The 21191-nt window shown below is 49.2% G+C and overlaps 1 protein-coding gene across 1 annotated transcript in view; it reads left to right on the forward strand.

The window, feature by feature from the left end:
• The window catches only part of ELP3 (elongator acetyltransferase complex subunit 3), a 114661-nt gene that overhangs the window by 73431 nt on the left and 20039 nt on the right, over nucleotides 1–21191 (forward strand). The window contains exons 12-14 of the mRNA XM_075415067.1: nucleotides 1860–1925; nucleotides 8206–8433; nucleotides 12092–12173. Coding sequence (XP_075271182.1) covers nucleotides 1860–1925; nucleotides 8206–8433; nucleotides 12092–12173 — 376 coding nt within the window. The remainder of the gene's footprint in view (nucleotides 1–1859; nucleotides 1926–8205; nucleotides 8434–12091; nucleotides 12174–21191) is intronic.

The following is a 21191-nucleotide window of genomic DNA, read 5'->3' on the forward strand; positions in this document are numbered from 1 at the left end:
ATAAAACCCCGCTTTTTTTTCTGCACAATCTGGGAGATTGTTGCGTTGTATTGATGATGGAATTTAAAAGCGTTCAGAGGAGGACAGGGCATGAGATAAAGCTGTGTTTGTGCTGGGTGCTCCTGAGTTTCTGCACGCATTGGATTTTCACGCGTTCTTTCCCTGTCTAAAAGTCTGGCTTTTGGGAAAGACACGGGCAGGTAGAGGTTGCTGCTGTCAGAGCGATTTTAGCCCATTGGTGGAGGTTATCATCCGTCCCTCTGAGTACAGCAGTGGAATAAAACGAGCGTTTGCAACTCGGCTGCTTCGGGTAAAACTCTTGTGGCTGCACTTTGCCGACAAAAGTCGGGTTAAGCGTAGCGCTGGGCTTTCCGATAAGCCTGATAAGACGTGAATGCACGTAGTGTCCCACCGTAGGAATGCTTTTACTGTCACAGCTGTTTGCTTACGGGAAAGGGGGCCAAACTTTCATTGGCTTTGCAGAGAAGCACGAAAATTTACGCAAGCTATAACCCATCTCGCAGGCACTGAGCTTGGAGCCTCGTCTCCTCGTGCAGCTCTGTGGAGAGGGACCTGGGAGTCCTGGTGGACGACAAGGTGACCATGAGCCAGCAGCATGCCCTGGCTGCCAAGAAGGCCAATGGGATCCTGGGGTGCATGAGGAGGAGTGTGGGCAGCAGGGCGAGGGAGGTTCTCCTTCCCCTCTGCTCTGCCCTGGGGAGGCCCCATCTGCAGTGCTGTGTCCAGTGCTGGGCTCCCCAGTTCAAGAAAGATGAGGAGCTACTGGAGAGAGCCCAGCGGAGGGCTACGAGGATGAGGAGGGGACTGGAGCATCTCTCCTACGAGGAGAGGCTGAGGGAGCTGGGCGTGTTCAGCCTGGAGAAGAGAAGGCTGAGAGGGGACCTTCGAAATGCCTCTAAATATCTGCAGGGTGGGGGTCAGGAGGACGGGGCCAGGCTCTTTCCAGTGGTGCCCAGCAACAGGACAAGGGGCAACGGGCACAAACTGAAGCCTGGGAAGTTCCAGCTGAACCCGAGGAAGAACTTCTTCCCTCTGAGGGTGCCGGAGCCCTGGCCCAGGCTGCCCAGAGGGGCTGTGGAGTCTCCTTCTCTGGAGATATTCCAGCCCCGCCTGGCCGCGGTGCTGTGCCCCCTGCTCTGGGTGACCCTGCTTGGGCAGGGGGTTGGGCTGGGTGACCCACAGAGGTCCCTGCCAACCCCAAACGTTCTGTGAGTCTGTGACTTCTCAGGGAGGGAGGATTTCTTTTGGCTGTCCCCGTTTTCTCCATCGTTGGTCCCAAGTGTCAGTGATGCTCTGTGGATACCAGACCAGCGTTAGCTTTGCTTTCTGATATTTGGATAGGACTGCTGCAACAATTGTCATTTAAAAGCAAGAAGAGGGTTGCTGAGCTTCAAAAACTGGCTATTAAAGGGCTTTCTGGTGCCTTAGGGTGGATTTTGCCAGTGTTAGACCTTCCCAACGTAGGGTAAAAATGGATTTTGCCAAAATATTTTTTTTCCCTGTTATTCTTTCATGTATGTTGACTTTGCCTCCAGACCCTGCTGTTTGGGCATCAAAGGATGTGTTTCCTCATGAGCCATAATGGTTGCTTAGGGAATTGATTTTTGCCAGCATGTCTTTCCATTTAGCACTAAGACCTCTTTCTGAGGCGTATTAGGGATGGATCGGTGAGCACTTTTATTTTGAAGTCTGTCCATTTGAAATTCATCCTTGCAACTTCATGCTATTTCAGTGTAGTTTGGAACCCAATAGGTGGCTGGAAATCTGTGTGTGTCAGAGCTTGATGTTTTTCTCCTCTGTGATTCTTCTTTTTTTTTTCCCTCCCTTTCCTTCCCAAGTGTCGTGATGTAAGGACAAGAGAGGTTGGGATTCAAGAAATTCACCACAAAGTGAGACCGTATCAGGTAAGATTCATCTTTTTTCCTAGGAGTTTGTTTCAGACACAATTTGTTGTATGTGTTTGATGTGGAGGCGTAGGGACCCATTTGTTGCGCGGCCAGTCCTGCGGTCTGCCCTTGTAACTGGAACCAATTTTCCATTTATTTTCACAGCAGCTTTGGATGTCTTTTGTTTGACCACAGTCACATGTTGAAATTTATGGACCAGGAGGTTCAATAAACTGACTACAGCCAGCAGTTCGGGTATTTGCACTACTATAACAAAAAACGCAGCTCTTTCTTACTGCTTCTCAGCCTTCCCTGTTCTCCCTCCTCTTTACAAATTTGGATTTAGAAAACACCAAGAACGCTGTGTGTGCGTGTTGAACACGAATGAGTGTTTAGCAAGAGGAGTTTACAGCCTTTTTTCATGAATGTGCATGTCTGTATAGGCAGACAGTATATATATAAATACACATCTGCACATGTATGTATATATTTATGTGTGGGTAGATCCATTTAGCATATGACACACATGCTGTGGTTTTCCTTCCTAAAATAATCCACAAAAAGATTGCTCTGCTTATTTTGTAGAAGGGAAAATATTCACTGCTGAACTTCAAGCATCCGATTTAGGACGCTAATCCTTCAGTTCCCTGTAGTTACAAGGAGAGATCCGTCCTTCCAGAAAGTTGTCCGGAGGCCCATGGCCACGCGTGGCACGCGGGGAGATGAGCTTTCTGAGATCACACAGGGTTACACATGTGTGCTGTGGCTGGTCAATCATACCCTGGGAGTATTCTCTTCTTCTTCCTTTGCTGACATTAAGAAAGGACTGAAATGATCATAGAGTTTGTCCATCGTATCTCCTTTACTTTCAACCAGGAATTCTTTGTGCCAGGCAGAAGACACTGCTACCCCCAGGTGGAAAGCTGAATCAGAAGGACCCTTCCATCCCTTTCTCCTCTCCTGTGCAGTGGGCATGTACCTGCTTCCTACATGTGAGCCACTGACCTGGGCTTAGGCTTTCGACGTGTTAGCACGGAGAGATACCTAACAGAGGTCCTCTCAGTTGTGCTTTGGAAAGTCCGCTGAAGCTTCAAAGAGGCTCAGAGTTTGGTCCAAAAAGCGAAGTAGAATGAGTATTCTCTGAGTTCAGCATCTGAAAGATGTTGATACTTCGCAAATCAGAGCTTACTAGGTGCCAGGTTCTGTTTTGCTCCTGCCATTATGTGAATTCAGATGGAGTGCAGTACTTCACAGAAGCACAGAATGTTTGGGGTTGGCAGGGACCTCTGTGGGTCATCTAGTCCAACCCCCTGCCAAAGCAGGGTCTCCTAAAGCAGGCTGCACGGGAACTTGTCCAGGTGGCTTCCCATCTTGCAGAACAGAAATCCAGTATGGAAATGCATAGCGAGCCCAAATAAATTATCTTGTTCTTACCAGTTTTCTGCAAGAACTGGGGCTGTACAAACTCATTTGTACATAGGCCATGTGGCCTTTGTGCTCTGCTCCTCTTATCTAATCTGCGGTCATTTCACAAAAGATCTTCCGAAGATGTCTGATGACAGCAGGGCTGATCTAATTTAAATTGTAAATTTCGTGAGTAGTTAGCAAATAGCTTATCACGGGGTTTTCAAAGCAACATGATGTTGAAAATTCCCTTTGTTGAACTCATCTGTCTGAGTGGCAGGAGGATGTCATTATAGAGCCTGAGCAAAATTTATCGTGACAGCAAGCAAGAGAAATCTTCTGAAGATGGTATCATTTCTCATGAGCTTTAGACTGGTGACAAGGTATGATGTTTTTCGTGGCTTTGTAAGTAAACAACACATCCTCTTGATAAGAGATGCTATCATGTCAGATCTAAAATAAATTAATCACTGTAATTAATTACACTTTATGCAACTTCTTCTGTTAAGGATCAGTAGGCTGTATGCATTTTTATAATGGTGATGGTGTGTCTGCTTTTAGAAGTATTTTTTTTAAAAAAAAAAAGTCAATTTGAAGTAGATTACTTGCCCGTAGCTGGTTATTTACAGAGCTGTCTCTAAGCTGCCTTTTCAATTAGTGGCATTGCTCCACGGCAGTGGAAGGTATTTGCTTGCTCTCAGAACGGTTGAGGCTGCGTGGTGCTACGTAAGAGCCTTAAAAATGCTCTAGTGAATAGTTGCCGTGCAGAGACGGTGGATTGACAGTTTTTGAAAGGCAGGGGGCAACGACAGCGCTGTTACAGGTATGAACCTACATTAGTGTTAAAGCAGAAAGCGTAAGACGTAGAAGCCGCTGTTCGTACAAAGCAGGGGGTTTGCTGTCAAGATAACGATCTCAATATAGAGCCTTAGTAGGAGCAAGGCAGAGTTTTAAGCTGAGAGTAGCTGTTTTAGGTGAAGAGTGTAATCTGCAGCTGGGTTTTCCCTTTGTTTGTGAAAGTAGGTTTAAAACAGGCTGTGCTGGATGTTTAACAGGATTGCGTGCTGGAAGGGTGATCCACCCTGATGAGGGTTATTCCTACCCAGCACCCGGGATGGTTTACGGACCAGGGACTGGCACGGGGAGCTGCAGCATGTGGCTATGCACATGGAGGGCATTCAGGCTGCCTTTGGCCGTGTTTATACCTTATCCCAGAAGGAAAAAGCTTTGTGCTTCTCGTAAATCCCTTAAAACCTTTTGAGGAGATTTTATGTATCCGAGGACCCTCTGTGCCCAGGGCAGCGGGGAGAACAAAAGACTGGATCCAGTAGGAACTCTCCTGAGCAGATCAGCTTATCTGTACGTGCTTATGATGCTGTAAAAATGCACAGAATATAAAGCCTCCTGGGGAAGGGTCCTGTCGTCCTGCTTCGTCTCTGTCTACAAGTGGTTTTTGGACTGGCTGTGGGCACAACACGGCGTCTAGTCCCTGCTGGAGGGCAAGCAGTGGAGCTGTGTTTTCTACTTGTTTGATCCTCAGGAGAAGCCGGGAGTTCTCCAGTCTTGCCATTTTGAACTCTAAGTATAGCAGTGTTTAACAACATTTTCTGTTTTTTTTTTTTTATACATTAGCAGTAAGCTTTAACCAAACTTGCTTTTCCACCTATGAAACTATCTGCGGAATCTGAGTATTTTATAAATCTCGCGCTCTTTTATTTTCCAGTACCTTTCCATTTTATTAGTGGCGTTATGTACCTAATGGTAAATCTGGATGAGCATGTGTCAGCTCTCCTGCCACACAGGCTGGACTGGAGTTGTGCTCTTGGAGAACTTGGCACGTTGGCAGACGTCTGCATGGGCGCTTAACCCGTGAGCTGCACATCAGCGTTGAAATGAGCCTTGCTTCTGTAGTCAGTAAGAGATTTAACTGTGAGCTGTGCTCACCCAGGCTTCGTCAAGGAGTAGAGCAGGCAGGCGAGAGAATCCCTAATGGCTTTTCTGTAAATAAATCTTTAATTCATGGATTTCTGGGTATTAGAGGATTTGCAGAAAAAAATACTGAAGTCCTTCACTTTAGTCTTTAGAGTAGTACTGGGAAGAGCATGGCAAGGTATCCGTAGGGATCAGTCCCATACTGTACTGTCAGGATGCCCACTGATACTTGCCATTCATGTTTGAATTCCTAAAGTTAAAGGCCTCTCTCTGAATGATGGCAGGTGTATAGAATCATAGAATGGTTTGGGTTGGAAGGGACAGAATCACAGAATCCCAGCATGGCAGGGGTTGGAAGGGACCTCTGTGGGTCACCCAGCCCAACCCCCTGCCCAAGCAGGGTCACCCAGAGCAGGCTGCACAGCACCGTGGCCAGGCGGGTCTTGAATATCTCCAGAGAAGGAGACTCCACAGCCCCTCTGGGCAGCCTGGGCCAGGGCTCCGTCACCCTCAGAGGGAAGAAGTTCTTCCTCGGGTTCAGCTGGAACCTCCCAGGCTTCAGTTTGTGCCCGTTGCCCCTTGTCCTGTCGCTGGGCACCACTGGAAAGAGTCTGGCCCCATCCTCCTGACCCCCACCCTGCAGATATTTAGAGGCATTTCGAAGGTCCCCTCTCAGCCTTCTCTTCTCCAGGCTGAACAAGCCCAGCTCCCTCAGCCTCTCCTCGTAGGAGAGATGCTCCAGTCCCTTCATCATCCTCATAGCCCTCTGCTGGACTCTATCCTTAAAGGTCATCTGGTTCCAACCCCCCTGCCATCAGCAGGGACATCTTCCACCAGCCCAGGTTACTCAGAGCTCCATCCAACCTGGCCTTGAACCAGGGGTTCGCTTTTGAAGCGAATCCTCTGATTGTTCCCAGCTTTGAAAGGATCAGAAAGCACAGAAAACTGATTCCTTTCAGATAAATTTAGAAAGCGCCTTCCAGGAGTGCACCTCGTGTGCCAGCAGGTAATGGGTACCTGGTTCATGGGAGGAGACCAGGACTAGTCTCTGCTGAAAACCTCCAAAGATATGTTGCGTTCTCATCAGGCTCTCAATACTGCAAACCATTGCTGCCGCTCCGCTGGTGAGCCGGGCAATTCGGGAAATCATTTTGGTTTGCTTAGCAGCTGGGTGTTAGAGGTGGGCGAGGGATGGGCAGTGATTTCAGCTATACCATATCAATTCAAAACGCAAATAGAGTGGCTCACTGTGTCAGCAAAGGTGTGACGTTATCGTCAGCAGCTACAGGACCTTATAAATGCTTACAAATATCTGCAGGCAGGGTGTCAGGAGGACGGGGCCAGACTCTTTCCAGTGGTGCCCAGCGACAGGACAAGGGGCAACGGGCACAAACTGAAGCCTGGGAAGTTCCAGCTGAACCCCAGGAAGAACTTCTTCCCTCTGAGGGTGATGGAGCCCTGGCCCAGGCTGCCCAGAGGGGCTGTGGAGTCTCCTTCTCTGGAGATATTCCAGCCCCGCCTGGCCGCGGTGCTGTGCCCCCTGCTCTGGGTGACCCTGCTTCAGCGGGAGGGTTGGACTAGATGACCCACAGAGGTCCCTTCCAACCCCTGCCATGCTGGGATTCTGTGATTCTGTGATACAGGCTACATCAGTTAAACTCAGTGCTAACTCTGCTACAGATAAACCCAGCTACTGTTACAGAATCACAGAATCACAGAATAGTAGGGGTTGGAAGGGACCTCTGTGGGTCATCTAGTCCAACCCTCCTGCTGAAGCAGGGTCACCTACAGCAGGCTGCACAGGACCTTGTCCAGGCGGGTCTTGAATATCTCCAGAGAAGGAGACTCCACTTGAGACTTCATCAGGTTTCATGTTGTCATAAGGGAGTCTCATCTCGGGTCCTGGGGCTGCTTCTTGATGACAGTAGGTCAGGACTATCTGAGAAAGAAGTTTTCTTCTTTCTGCTCGCTTATCCACCTGTGACTCTTTATAGCTTCGAGGTGCTCTGAAGTAGTTTCTTCTACCCAAGCATGGCCTTTATTGTGTTCTCCATAGTCAGCCAACTCTCGCTTCGCTTTTCCCTTCTGCTTGTTGCAATCTACAGAGCTGCCTTTCTCTGGATTGTTATAAAAAATCGGATTTGAGGCAAGTCGTGTGTTGTTGCTGGTCAGTTCTCAGGGTACCTGTCTGGATGGTTTTGGTGTCTCCAGTACTATCTGAATGAGTAGGAAAACACTTTCTGCTGTAAACTCACGTAATGCAATACTTAATGCCAACTCTTCCAGATCCACTCCTATTGCACTACACAGTTTTGCTCATGTAGGTAGGTCCTGTGCGGTCCTGGAAAGAACTAACTGATAATTAGTAAAGAAGTTGACTGCTGCGTAGAAGACCCATGTTCTGTAGACATCTCCAGCCATTCCTTTTGCAAAGCAGTAGAGACATGGACCTGAAGGCAGGTTTAGTGAAGGCAGATGCAAAACTACTCATTCTACATCAACAAGTTTGTAACGGGAGCTGAATTTCATTTAAAGTGAGTCCCTTAGTCAGTGGCAAGAGTTGCTGCCCCCATAATTCTGCAGTGATGATGAAACTTAAGTAACTCAAGAAACATATATTTTAGGTTTCTGACTTAGAAACAGGTAATCGTGTGGGTTACCAGCCCTTCGTGAAAGCTTGCAGCTAGCTTTCTGTCCCACTGGCAAATACATTTCTGTTAAAGTCGCATGTTTTATCTTTAATGTGACTGCAGTAACAGCAGTTCATATCCAGGACTGCTAAAATCCATCTAGAATTAAATTGGCCTTGAAGAAAGCACTTCATGTTTCTCTGAATCATAATAGTTTATGGATCCATGAAATTGGTTTTGGTCTGTTCAACGTGCTGCTTAAATATTTTTAAAGAAGTTTTCCTTTTCTCTTTTCCTCTTTGTATTCATCATCGCTTCTTCTCTTTGACCAGATTGAATTAGTTAGAAGAGATTACGTGGCCAATGGTGGCTGGGAGACCTTCCTGTCCTATGAAGATCCGGAGCAGGACATTCTCGTTGGCCTTCTACGCCTGCGGAAGTGTTCAGAGGAGTCGTTCAGACCTGAGCTGAAAGGAGGCATTTCCATCGTCCGGGAATTGCACGTGTACGGCAGCGTGGTCCCCGTCAGCAGTCGGGATCCTTCAAAATTTCAGCACCAGGTACTCCGAGCCATATTTATTTTTCATCTGTGCCTCTTTCTTGCGCCCTCCCCCCCTCTCCCCAGTACAACTGGAGACAAATGTTATTCAATATCTGAGATAATACCTTGGGGCCAAGCTCTTTGCAGTGGTGCCCAGCGACAGGTCAAGGGGCAACGGGCACAAACTGAAGCCTGGGAAGTTCCAGCTGAACCCGAGGAAGAACTTCTTCCCTCTGAGGGTGATGGAGCCCTGGCCCAGGCTGCCCAGGGAGGCTGTGGAGTCTCCTTCTCTGGAGATATTCAAGACCCGCCTGGACAAGGTCCTCTACAGCCTACTGTAGGTGACCCTGCTTCGGCAGGAGGATTGGACTAGATGACCCCCAGAGGTCCCTTCCAACCCTGACCATTCTGTGATTCTGAGATTCTGTGATTCTGAGATTCATTCAGGTGCTGTGAATTATAGCGCACTGCAATAGAAGCAGAACAGAATTTGAGCCCCTTCTTGCATTTCACCTGCTGAAATCGTGCTGCCTCTGAGTTTTTGCTGGTGCGGTCGTGTTTACGCCATTGCAACTGCTCCAAGGTGGAAAAAAAAAAAAAGGCACGACCGAACGCTCTCGGTGTTGCTTCATGGCCATGCAATATGGGCTCGTGTATGCTGGTGCTAATCTGACTTTCGAGTACTAAGCATCTTCGGTTCTGAAGCATCTCTCCTTTGATACTCCGCACGGTGCGTCAGACTGGACTGCAAACTGAGTGAAAACAAAACAAAAAGGACACGTCCATTGTGTGCTTTTATTTCCTGCTAAAACTGATCTTGTTCGATGGATGAATTTTATGTCTGAAATCTGAAATAATTCCATGCGGGAAGGTGAGATGTCATCTGGTAGTGCCCAGTTCTCTTTCGAAGCAGCATTTATTGAGTGCATTCTTCCTGTGGAAACAGAAGAAATCCAGCTTTGGTTCTGAGATGTTTATCGGTCTAAGGGACTTGGTGAGACTCCCGAGTAAATCCTCTTTGTTGGGTCTGGCAGCTTTTTGCTTCAGCCACACTTGTGAGGCCGTTTCATATACATCTTCAAGCGTGTGAGGAGTGGGGTGGAAGGCTGCGTTTCTGATTCCTCGCCGCGACTCGGGTGGCGGCGGCACATTATCCTGCCGCTGCCTGTAACGTGCTGCGGCTTGCGGTGAGCAAAAATGGGAATTAAATTTTGCCCCGGTAGGTCTGAACCTTTAGACTGAGCTTTTAAAAAAGCAATCAGTTTGTTCTCTTTGCCAGAAGCGCTCAGGGCTGATGTTTTAAATTGAGTTCCTTGTATTTATTAATCTTTCCCTGAGTATATGCATTAAGATGCAGTTTTTCTAGACGCTGATGATGTGTGACCATAAAGCAGTGGGTGGCGGGGGGGGAGGGGAAGAAGAAAATTTAAAAAAAAAAAAGTGAATGTTTCCACTATAAAATATATATAATAAATAATATATATAAAATAAATAATATAATGATATATATAATATAATATATATAATAATATATATAATATAAAATTTAGGAAGGAAAAGGTGGTCATCCTAAGTAATTGAAAAAAAAAATAAAAAAAAGGGAGAGAGAAAATGAATTGAAAGTAGCCAACTACAAACATTAAAATAGGCTGCAAATTGAAATTTCATGGCATATGGTGCACTCCTGTTCATTCGGACTAGGCGGTGTTCGAGAGGTTAATCAGAAAGTGTTCTTCACAGTGGTGAGGGCAATTTCTGATTAGAAAGACATTTTAGAATGAAGATTTCTGTGTGTTATTTAAAAAAGCCTGCAAGTGTTACATGTTTTTGAGAATTAAATCATGTCTGCTTCAGTGTCAGCACAGCCCAATTCTGTACGTCTTGTCAGGAAGAGGCAAACAAAGAGCCGAGTAGAATTCCTGCATCCCAGCGTTAGGAGTGAATTAATCCAGCCAGTTATTCCCAGATATATAGGACAATGGAGTTGTTAAATAGAGTGGAAAGGCTGTTGCCTTATTTTGAAGTATTATTGTGACTCCAGTAGCACTCCTGCTGTGCAAGATTTCCAAACGTAAATAGAGGCGTGGAACTGGTCCAGAATATTAACGCGACGTTCTGCCATTCTTTTGGATTTGGCATCTCCCGTCTCGCGAGCCAAGCCTAGGAGAGCGGCGCAGAGCTGGAGCCTAGCCTAGGGCTGCGAGGGTCGCGCGCCGTTTGGTGCAGCCTTTGTGGGTAACCCCGACAAAGCCCGTGCCTCAATTCTTCATCCTGAAACGAGCACGGGAACAGCTCCTGGCTCCTGGAGGGGTTCACAGAATCACACAGAATGTTCGGGGTTGGCAGGGACCTCTGTGAGTCACCCAGCCCAACCCCCTGCCCAAGCAGGGTCACCCAGAGCAGGGGGCACAGCACCGCGGCCAGGTGGGTCTGGAATATCTCCAGAGAAGGAGACTCCACAGCCCCTCTGGGCAGCCTGGGCCAGGGCTCCGGCACCCTCAGAGGGAAGAAGTTCTTCCTCGGGTTCAGCTGGAACTTCCCAGGCTTCAGTTTGTGCCCGTTGCCCCTTGTCCTGTCACTGGGCACCACTGGAAAGAGTCTGGCCCCGTCTTCCTGACCCCCACCCTGCAGATATTTAGAGGCATTTCGAAGGTCCCCTCTCAGCCTTCTCTTCTCCAGGCTGAACAAGCCCAGCTCCCTCAGCCTCTCCTCGGAGGAGAGATGCTCCAGTCCCCTCCTCATCCTCGTAGCCCTCCGCTGGACTCTCCAGTAGCTCCTCGTCTTTCTTGAACTGGGGAGCCCAGAACTGGACAGAGTACTCCAGTTGGTTGGGTTGAGGAAATCAAGATTGCGAGATTTGAAATCAAGATTGCGAGAGGCGCATCGGGAAAGTGAGCAGCAGCAGGGCCCGTCCGTGGGTCTGTAGCATCTGGCCACATCTGTTTCGCCTGATGTCCCCAGTCAGAACGGCACTGGGACCCTTCTGCAGTTCAGCAGCGTAGGCAATTGCCGCTGGCATTTGTGCTCTGGCTTGGTTGAATTCCCTAGCCCAAACGCAGGTCTAGTAAGGTAGCCAGCAGGATGGATGGTTGCGGTGTAGGATGGGTTATCTCAGCAGGACAGACTCGTTCAGCGCCGGGAGTTATGGGGTGCCTGGCAAGTTGACTTACCATCGATGGATTTAACTTAGTTCTGTTCCTACCGTGAGGATCAGTCAGACACTAGAAGAGCATATGAATAATTTCATGATCGGAAGCAAACCCTGACGGCGCTGTGCTGTAAAGCTCAGTGTTGGTACACCTCTCCTGCTGTGCTCTTCTCCAGCCCTCCCCTGGAATAAGGATTTAATCAGTCCTCACAGAATCACAGAATCACAGAATGGTAGGGGTTGGAAGGGACCTCTGTGGGTCATCTAGTCCAACCCTCCTGCCAAAGCAGGGTCACCTACAGTAGGCTGTAGAGGACCTTGTCCAGGCGGGTCTTGAATATCTCCAGAGAAGGAGACTCCACAGCCCCTCTGGGCAGCCTGGGCCAGGGCTTTGTCACCCTCAGAGTGAAAAATATGTGCCAAAAATATGAGTTTTTTGGAACTGTGCTAATGCTTACATTCTGACCTTGCTTGTGCTTTCTGTTTTTACAGAACTGATTGTTTCTTCCTGTTATTTCTTCTATTATAGGGATTTGGTATGTTACTAATGGAGGAGGCAGAAAGAATAGCCAAGGAGGAGCACGGGTCATGGAAAATTGCTGTAATTTCAGGTACTTTTGCTTTATCCCTTTTTTATCTATATTTATATATATCTCTTAATCTGAAAATAAACCCACTGCAGCCAACACCACTGCTGTGAACATTCATCATCTCAGGTAGAAAAATGAGCATCAGCAGATGCTTCTTCGTCATGGAGTCGAATTCCGTCGCAGCTTTGTCCAGCCGACGCTGTTACTGTACGCGGGGTACCAGAGGACGCGCCGCGGGGCACCGTCCTGCTCCTAGCGCCGAAGCAGACGGGCTGCGTGGCCACGGGTGTCTTCCTCCTCCAAAAGCTGCTATTCCCGACCTCGGCCCCGTCGCAGGTTGTTATTGTCGGGGGCTGCTTTCCGGAGCTTAGGAGAATAGAAAATTGCCGGCCTCCATTTTAGAGTCTTTGTGCAAGTGCCATCATTAGGGTGGACAGATGTGCTTTTGGGATACATCAAGCATTATCGTGAAGAAGGGAGCTGTAGAGGAAAGAGCTGCAGCCCTTTCTTCTGTTTCATTGTCGAGGCGTTGTGACTAAGAGAGGCATCAGTTCACAGCATGTGTGTGAAGCCAGGGTCGGGGCTACCTTTGTGTCTTAATTTGTCTTATATTAGTAGCTATAGAAAGCTTTTGCAGGCGTATAGGCTATATAACTGGGGAAGCTGGAGAACTGTGTGGGAAGAGAAGCTCTTTCTGACAGAAGATTAAGGTGTGCTGGGAGACTTCAACAGAGCAGCTGTAATACAGACCTTTTTTAAAAAAATAATAATCTTCTGCCGCCCTGCCGAAACCCCTCAAAAAGCAAGAAACCGCATCTTTGATCCAAGCTGCTGAGTGCTGCGGTGAAGAGCTTCTCTGTGTGTTTCCAGCTGTGTAATCATCGAATCACAGAATAGTTTGGGCTGGAAGGGACATTTAAAGGTCATCGATGTCCCTGGGTGTCGAAAAGCCAAAGCGCGCCGTCTCGACAGGGGCCGGAGTGTGAGTGCGGACAGCGTGCAGCCAGTAGCCAGATGCTTAAAAAGAATTAATTCTATATTCTCTGGATTCCCTATTTCTGGTTTAAGATGTGTGCCAGTCCTGTTTCTCTGTTGCTGCTGCGCGGGTGTCGGTTTGAACCGGACATTTCATAGGGCTGAGAAGCGTCCGTATGACTTCGCTCCCCAGTAAGAAGGGAGGCGAAAGTGAAAATGGTTTCGTTGGGTTTTGCTGGTCTCGTCTTGGCTTGGGGTGCGTGGGGAGGGGAAGTGGCGATTCCTCTCTGCTAAAGAGCACTTCTCTTGAGAAGAACAGAAAACGTAGTGCGAGTGCTGAAAAATGGTTTGTGGAAGCATTCGTGTGGCTAATTTTAGCTGTATTTCAGCAGACTGATGTGAGGAATATATTCTTTGCATCGAAATTCAGTGCAAGAAGTCTTGTTTTGCTGCATGCACAGTTCGTGACATCTTACTAAACCCTTGGCTGTGATTTTTATTTTCTTTTCCGCACGGAGTGCAAAGTACAATATGGTGCAATTTGTCTTTGAACACAGACTACTACAGCACCTGCAAAGACCACAAGTTTTCCCAGCTGTTTCCTTGGAGATGTTGCTACCACTTCAATTTCAGTTCTCCTGGAGGTTTTATCTGAAATAAAAATGCAGCCAGAAGTTCTTCCTCCATTGGAGGACGAATTGCTAATTTTGGTTTCGAAATAGATTTTTAATCTGAGAACCCACTGCAAAGTTAGGTCTCCAGCATATTGCAGAATTTTGGCTATTTTCTAGAGAGAAGCGTGTGAGGGAGAGCTGCTTTGGAGATGTCTCTCACAGGACTCTCTCTTTAGTACCGCGTGCTTTTATTCATGCTTTGTTGCAGTGTTGTGTTGAAGTGTCCGTTCCTCAACAGTATTTTCCAGGCTTGCACTTAATGGCTACATCAGGACTAGTCAACTCGGTGGTGCCAGAACGTGGAAACGGCCTCTTCGGGGAGAGGTCCCTGATCCGCGCGGACGCCTGCGCGCTGCCGGAGAGCTGCGTGGGGCAGTGCTGGTCCCTCGGGCTCCTGCTGGCAAAGTAACGGGGCGGGTGGTTGAATTCCTGTACTCTTTAACAATTTTTAGTTATGTCTAAGTAGCAAACTCTCTCTTTGACTTCTTCAAGAAGAAATAACATATATTTTTAAGATGTGGCAGCGTGAGGGTTTTCATTATTGGCTAAAGGTTAGGGCTTATCTCCAAGATCAGTTCAAGTTCAGCTCTGGTTTGAAATTAGCAGCTCTGGTTAGAAATTAGCAGCAGTCATCGTGGCAGGAGGGTTGGACTAGATGATCTTTAAAGGTTGCTTCCAACCCAAACCATTCACAGAATCACAGAATGGTCGGGGTGGGCAGGGACCTCTGTGGGTCACCCAGCCCAACCCCCTGCCCAAGCAGGGTCACCCAGAGCAGGGGGCACAGCACCGTGTCCAGGCGGGGCTGGAATATCTCCAGAGAAGGAGACTCCACAGCCCCTCTGGGCAGCCTGGGCCAGTGCTCCGTCACCTTCAGAGGGAAGAAGTTCTTCCTCGGCTTCAGCTGGGACTTCCCAGGCTTCAGTTTGTGCCCGTTGCCCCTTGTCCTGTTGCTGGGCACCACTGGAAAGAGTCTGGCCCCGTCCTCCTGACCCCCACCCTGCAGATATTTAGAGGCATTTCGAAGGTCCCCTCGCAGCCTTCTCTTCTCCAGGCTGAACAAGCCCAGCTCCCTCAGCCTCTCCTCATAGGAGAGATGCTCCAGTGCCCTCACCATCCTCGCAGCCCTGCGCTGGACTCTCTCCAGTAGCTCCTCATCTTTCTTGAAGACGTTTCTGTCTCTGCAGGCGTGAGGCCAGGCACCCATCTCCGGCTCATGCAGCTGGCGCTGGGGCCGCTCACCCTTCAGGGGATGAATTTAGGGAGCTGGGTGAGTCTGGAGGGGTCCAGGAGTCTCTGGCTGGAGATTTGCCACAGCCTTGGGTTGAAGCACGACTTGAAGTTGGTTTGGAAATGCAGTTAACTCAAGCGAGATTAAGGTAAAATCAGATGAAAGTATGTACGTACAACATCCAAAACAGTCAATGCAGTTACGAGTGGCTATGAAAAACAGGACAGAAAGAAAAAAACCCACCATATGAGTAATCTGCTTTTAGTGAGGCTACATTAGAAGCGCGCCTCTCCTGTCCAGCTGATTTGCTGCCCATCCTGATCAAGGTAGTATTCAACATTTCCTGACATCTCAGGCTGTGTCCATTAGAGCCTTATTCATTAGAAACCTCTTTCCTCCGTGGCAGAACATGTTAGCTGCCAGAGCCAATTTTCCTTTTGTCCAGGCTCCCCAGAGGACTTCAGGCACAGTCTTTTCCCCCTCTGCTTGCTTCCTTCCCACGTATAACCTAGTCAATACTCTTAATTAAACATTATTTCACTTGCCTGCAAATGCGGGTGTCCCCTTCGTTGGGTCGGGTGTTGTGTCTTGTACTTGCTCGTTTCTTGCTTCAGGGAGGGCTCAAACTCCTTCCCCCTCAGCGGTGAGTCAGTGGCATATTTCAGTGTGAAGCGCTCCCCTTTTTATATTCTCTGTCAGACAGTACTGTAAAATCACTTCATGCAAACATGTAAATGGGAAACAAGTGAGTAGCTCGTGATTGCCTCCCGATGAAGATCAGTAGGACCATAATAATCAGATGGGGGTGACTGACTGATCCCAACATCTTTCTCCTAAGCATACTGCAGCAGCCAGGACTCGGCAATCGCGAGGCTGTGCATAGAAATTAAGCGAACGCCACCTGTTTTCTGTAGTCTCCACGAGGGAGAAAACCGTTCGTTATCGCCGGTGACTCATCTGCCAGTCTGTTGGTGCTGCTTGAGCGCGCTGTCTCATGTGTTTAAGGCAACTGTGCTACTCTTGTCTTCGCCTTTTGCAGTCAGGGAGAAAACGGAGGTTCAGGACTCGCTAAAAGTCAATTGGATGCATCATAGCATCCAACGACATGGATGAAAAGTTAGAGTGTACCCTCAGCAAGTTTGCTGATGACACCAAACTGGGAGGAGTGGTGGATACCCCGGCAGGCTGTGCTGCCATCCAGCGAGACCTGGACAGGCTGGAGAGTTGGGCAGAGAGGAACCTGATGAGGTTCAACAAGGGCAAGGGCAGGGTCCTGCACCCGGGGAGGAACTACCCCAGGCACCAGTACAGGCTGGGGCTGAGCTGCTGGAGAGCAGCTCTGCGGAGAGGGACTGGGAGTGCTGGGGGACGACAGGGTGACCATGAGCCAGCAGCGTGCCCTGGCTGCCAAGAAGGCCAATGGGATCCTGGGGTGCATTAAGCAAAGTGTGGCCAGCAGGTCGAAGGAGGCTCTCCTCCCCCTCTGCTCTGCCCTGGTGAGGCCCCATCTGCAGTGCTGTGTCCAGTGCTGGGCTCCCCAGTTCAAGAAAGACGAGGAGCTACTGGAGAGAGTCCAGCGGAGGGCTACGAGGATGGTGAGAGGACTGGAGGATCTCTCATGCTAGCAAAGGCTGAGGGAGCTGGGCTTGTTCAGCCTGGAGAAGAGAAGGCTGCGAGGGGACCTTCGAAATGCCTCTAAATATCTGCAGGGTGGGGGTCAGGAGGATGGGGCCAAGCTCTTTCCAGTGGTGCCCAGCGACAGGACAAGGGGCAATGGGCACAAACTGAAGCCTGGGAAGTTCCAGCTGAACCCGAGGAAGAACTTCTTCCCTCTGAGGGTGACGGAGCCCTGGCCCAGGCTGCCCAGAGGGGCTGTGGAGTCTCCTTCTCTGGAGATATTCCAGCCCCACCTGGACGCGGTGCTGTGCAGCCTGCTGTGGGTGACCCTGCTTGGGCAGGGGGTTGGGCTGGGTGACCCCCAGAGGTCCCTGCCAACCCCGAACATTCTGTGATTCTGTGATAGCAGTGCTAAATTCACCTGTGATGAAGAACGTTAAGAGGAGAGAAACTGAGCTGGCACATAAATCAGAGGTGAAGTTCCAGAGCGCATTGGACGGTCCTCTCAAGTAGCCTAATTTCCTCATGTAAACAGCCTTTTGGTCACCCTAGAACTAATAAATGACTGGAGCAATCAGCGTCTCGTAGGTCGCATTGGATGTTGATTCATGGGCTGCCTCGGAGATTGCCGACTGCCAGGGCGTACTCGGGAGACCTCAGAAGTATTGCTGGGAGGACTGATGGCGTCTCGGAGGGCTCCCTGGAGCTCCGCTTCCGGCGCTGGTTGGTTATTTTTAGAAATGCCAATCTTACTAGCTATTAATAAGAGAAGAAGTGGCCCAAGATAAGTGGAAATGTGGGAATGTTAATGAATTGACTCTCTGATTTTTGTCTGCTTCAGATTGATGGCCTTTGAAAAAAAATTAATTAGGAGGAGTTGGAAGAAGCCAAGAATAAACCCATACTAGGAGGTTGCTGCGGTGGAATAGGTACTATGTACAATCCTCTAGTCCTTAATGAACTTCAGTTTTGAAGGTTTAATAATATAACAGCTTTGAAAACAGGCTTGATACTGTATAAAGTGGGATTTCGGTGCAGGTGTGAACAGGGATATTGCTGTCCTTAAGCAAGGACACTTCTGCAAAAGCCAGCCTTCTGCAAGGGTGTTCTTACATATATATATATGGGAATATATAGGAAGCTTTCATGTATATGTACACACACATATATATATATATGTATATATACACCATAATATATCTTACAAACAGAGATTTGTCATGTGGCCTAACTGCTGCGTAATACAGGCCAGAGACTTCCACCTCTCTTGCTGTCTGTCCCCTGTTTGGGCAGGCGGGAGCCTGTCTCAGTCTGGTCAGGCTTTTTGCGTGGTCTCCATCTGCAGGAGCTTTCCTTGGAGTGGGCAGAGGAAGAACCGCTGAGCCAAACCCTACACGAAGTCGAGTGAGCAGGAGTTGAATGTGTGGGCAGCCCTACTTCGTGCTTCATCCTTCCTCAGCAACCCTTTTCCCAAACTCTCCCCAGGTTTGTAAAGCCCGAACAACTGACAAACCCACAGATGCCGAGATCAGATTGGGTAGGAAGCATTTAGAAATCAGATTAATGACGAAACGAGGGTGATTTCCATCCTAGCGACTTGTAATACACCGCAGTATAAACAGCGTTGAATCAGAACTGTGAGCAATAGCAGTTTTCAGGGATTTAAAAATAAATACTGTTTTCTTTTTGCGGGGAATCTTCCTCTCTGCCTGGCACTGTTCTTACGCCGCCCGCCAGCGGTAATCCTCCTTTTCAAGGCTGCACCGGGGTTAAGGGCTTACAGCTTGTTCTTAGTCAAAGCTCTGAGCGCGGAGTTCGTCGAGCTGTGGGTTTCATCTCTCTCGTGTTTATAACCCACACGTGACGCGTGCTCGCGGTCCAGCTTTTCAGCTGCTTTAGCCATGAATTACTGCTGGCTTACGGCAGGCTTATCCGGCGTGCGCTGTTCGTCTCCGAAGGCTGTTACGGGAAGACTTCACGCTGCTCCGTGGATTCCCAGTCTCACCCTGCAATGGGGGGAGCGTTCCGCCCCTCCTCAGCTGTGATCTGGCGATATTCAAGAGATATTCTGGAGATATTCCAGACCCGCCTGGACAAGGTCCTGTGCCCCCTGCTCTGGGTGACCCTGCTTCGGCAGGGGGTTGGGCTGGGTGACCCACAGAGGGCCCTTCCAACCCCGACCATTCTGTGATTCTGCAATCGCCCTGCCCAGCTACTGGAGAGAGTCCAGCAGAGGGCTACGAGGATGAGGAGGGGACTGGAACATCTCCCCTACGAGGAGAGGCTGAGGGAGCTGGGCTTGTTCAGCCTGAAGAAGAGAAGGCTGAGAGGGGACCTAATAAACACTTATAAATATCTGCAGGGTGGGTGTCAGGAGGACGGGGCCAGACTCTTTCCAGTGGTGCCCAGCGACAGGACAAGGGGCAACGGGCACAAACTGAAGCCTGGGAAGTTCCAGTTGAACCCGAGGAAGAACTTCTTCCCTCTGAGGGTGACGGAGCCCTGGCCCAGGCTGCCGAGAGGGGCTGTGGAGTCTCCTTCTCTGGAGATATTCCAGCCCCGCCTGGACGCGGTGCTGTGCCCCCTGCTCTGGGTGACCCACAGAGTCCCTGTCCACCCTGACCATGCTGGGGTTCTGCGATCGCCCTGCCCAGAGCAGGGTGGGGACCCCTCCGGAGGTATTCATGAGCCGGTGAGCAGGTTTTCCTTTAGAAGCACGTTCAAGCCAGGACTGCACAAATCAATGCCAGCAGTTTTGGACTCGTAGGGGAGAAAAGAAAAATTCAGAGTTTCCCAGCAGACTCTTTCCAAAGCGTTTTGTTCTCTCTTCTGTTCTTGGAGTAAACAGGTTCAGCTGAACCTGTCTTATCATCGTAGGTCTTTTAGCTCTTAGCGAAGTTCAATTTACGGACAGAAAAGGAAAGACGCGGCCAGGTTTAACAAGGTTGCCGTTGCTTCTGATGACAGTGCCTAAACCCATGCAAGGTTACTTTCAAACAAAGGAAAATGCGAGGTCCCCTGCATCAGGAGTCATCACAGGCAATGAACCAAGAAATGATGCACAGAGCAAGCTGGGCTGTAGAGCAGCTGCCTCGTGGTGTGTCTAGTTAAATATCACTTCATTTGGAGAGGACCGGTGGGAGAACTGCGTTTAATCGACTGCGGAGTCAATGACAAATGCTCCAGGAGCGCGTTTGTAAGGGAAGATGAGCATTTGCAAGCCAGGTTAGGGAGGGATTTAAGATTCTGGCAGCACATGGGGAAATGAGGGTACCGATGGGATGGGAAACGATATCAGCTGTGGAGACTGGTTTCGTGTTGTGTGTGGACGCTGTAGTTATGGCTCTGGTGTTGCCGCTGTGCGGAGTATCTGCTCTGTGTGCAGCTCGGATGCGAGTGATCCTGGGTGCTGTGGACCCTGGTAGTGATTGCAAGGTATGTCCTTCCTCCCAAAGACGCAACCTCGTGTCTTGACATTTGACCAAACCAACGGGAATTCAGTATTCCCCAAACAACGAGGTGATTTTGTGGCCCGCTTGCGAGGTTTCTGCGCGGAGCCAGGAGCGCGCTGGCTGCTCCTTAGAGGTAGGAGCCTCAGCTGGGCTTGTTCAGCCTGGAGAAGAGAAGGCTGAGAGGGGACCTTAGAAATGCCTCTAAATATCTGCAGGGTGGGGGTCAGGAGGACGGGGCCAGACTCTTTCCAGTGGTGCCCAGCGACAGGACAAGGGGCAACGGGCACAAACTGAAGCCTGGGAAGCTCCAGCTGAACCCGAGGAAGAACTTCTTCCCTCTGAGGGTGACGGAGCCCTGGCCCAGGCTGCCCAGAGGGGCTGTGGAGTCTCCTTCTCTGGAGATGTTCCAGCCCCGCCTGGCCGCGGTGCTGTGCCCCCTGCTCTGGGTGACCCTGCTTGGGCAGGGGGTTGGGCTGGGTGACCCACAGAGGTCCCTTCCAACCCCTACCATTAAAAAAAAAAAAAAAAAAATGTAGGGAGGAAGTGCCCGCTCCCCCCACCTAAATCCAAGAGCAAAGTAAAAAAGCGAGTGGCTTGTTTATCATGAAGTCGTTGCTCATTTAAGGTAATTTTCTGCATGAGTGGTGCCTTTCTGCTCCTCTGATGTGAGTAGTGTATTAGTATGCAGGCTTGGGTAGCTGAATGGTAGACCCTGGAGGCATCACTCCATTATTCAGAGCTCTGGGGAGGTCTGATCTGAAATGTCTGTTTTTCTATTTTCCAGCATTTGTAATTGCATGTGTGTTTGCTTTGCCTTTTGTTGGTTTTGTGGTGTGGGTTTCGGGGTTGTTGTTTTTTTCCGCTTTCAGTTGTACTTGCTTTGAATTTGCATCTTTTTCTCCCTTTCAAAAAAGCCCCCCAAACCTATATTACACAAAAACAAGTTGAAACATGTTACTCCTCTGATGTGTGTTCTCAGGAACTGAAAATGTAAGAAACCTCGGTGTGTGAGGCTAGTGGATGGGCTCGTAAGCTTGATGAATTTATAACCACTCCTTCCTTTTTGGCAATAGGTGATGCTTGAATTCTG

Source organism: Opisthocomus hoazin, chromosome 2 (genome assembly GCF_030867145.1).
Source record: "Opisthocomus hoazin isolate bOpiHoa1 chromosome 2, bOpiHoa1.hap1, whole genome shotgun sequence".
Classification (NCBI taxonomy): Eukaryota; Metazoa; Chordata; class Aves; order Opisthocomiformes; family Opisthocomidae; genus Opisthocomus; species Opisthocomus hoazin.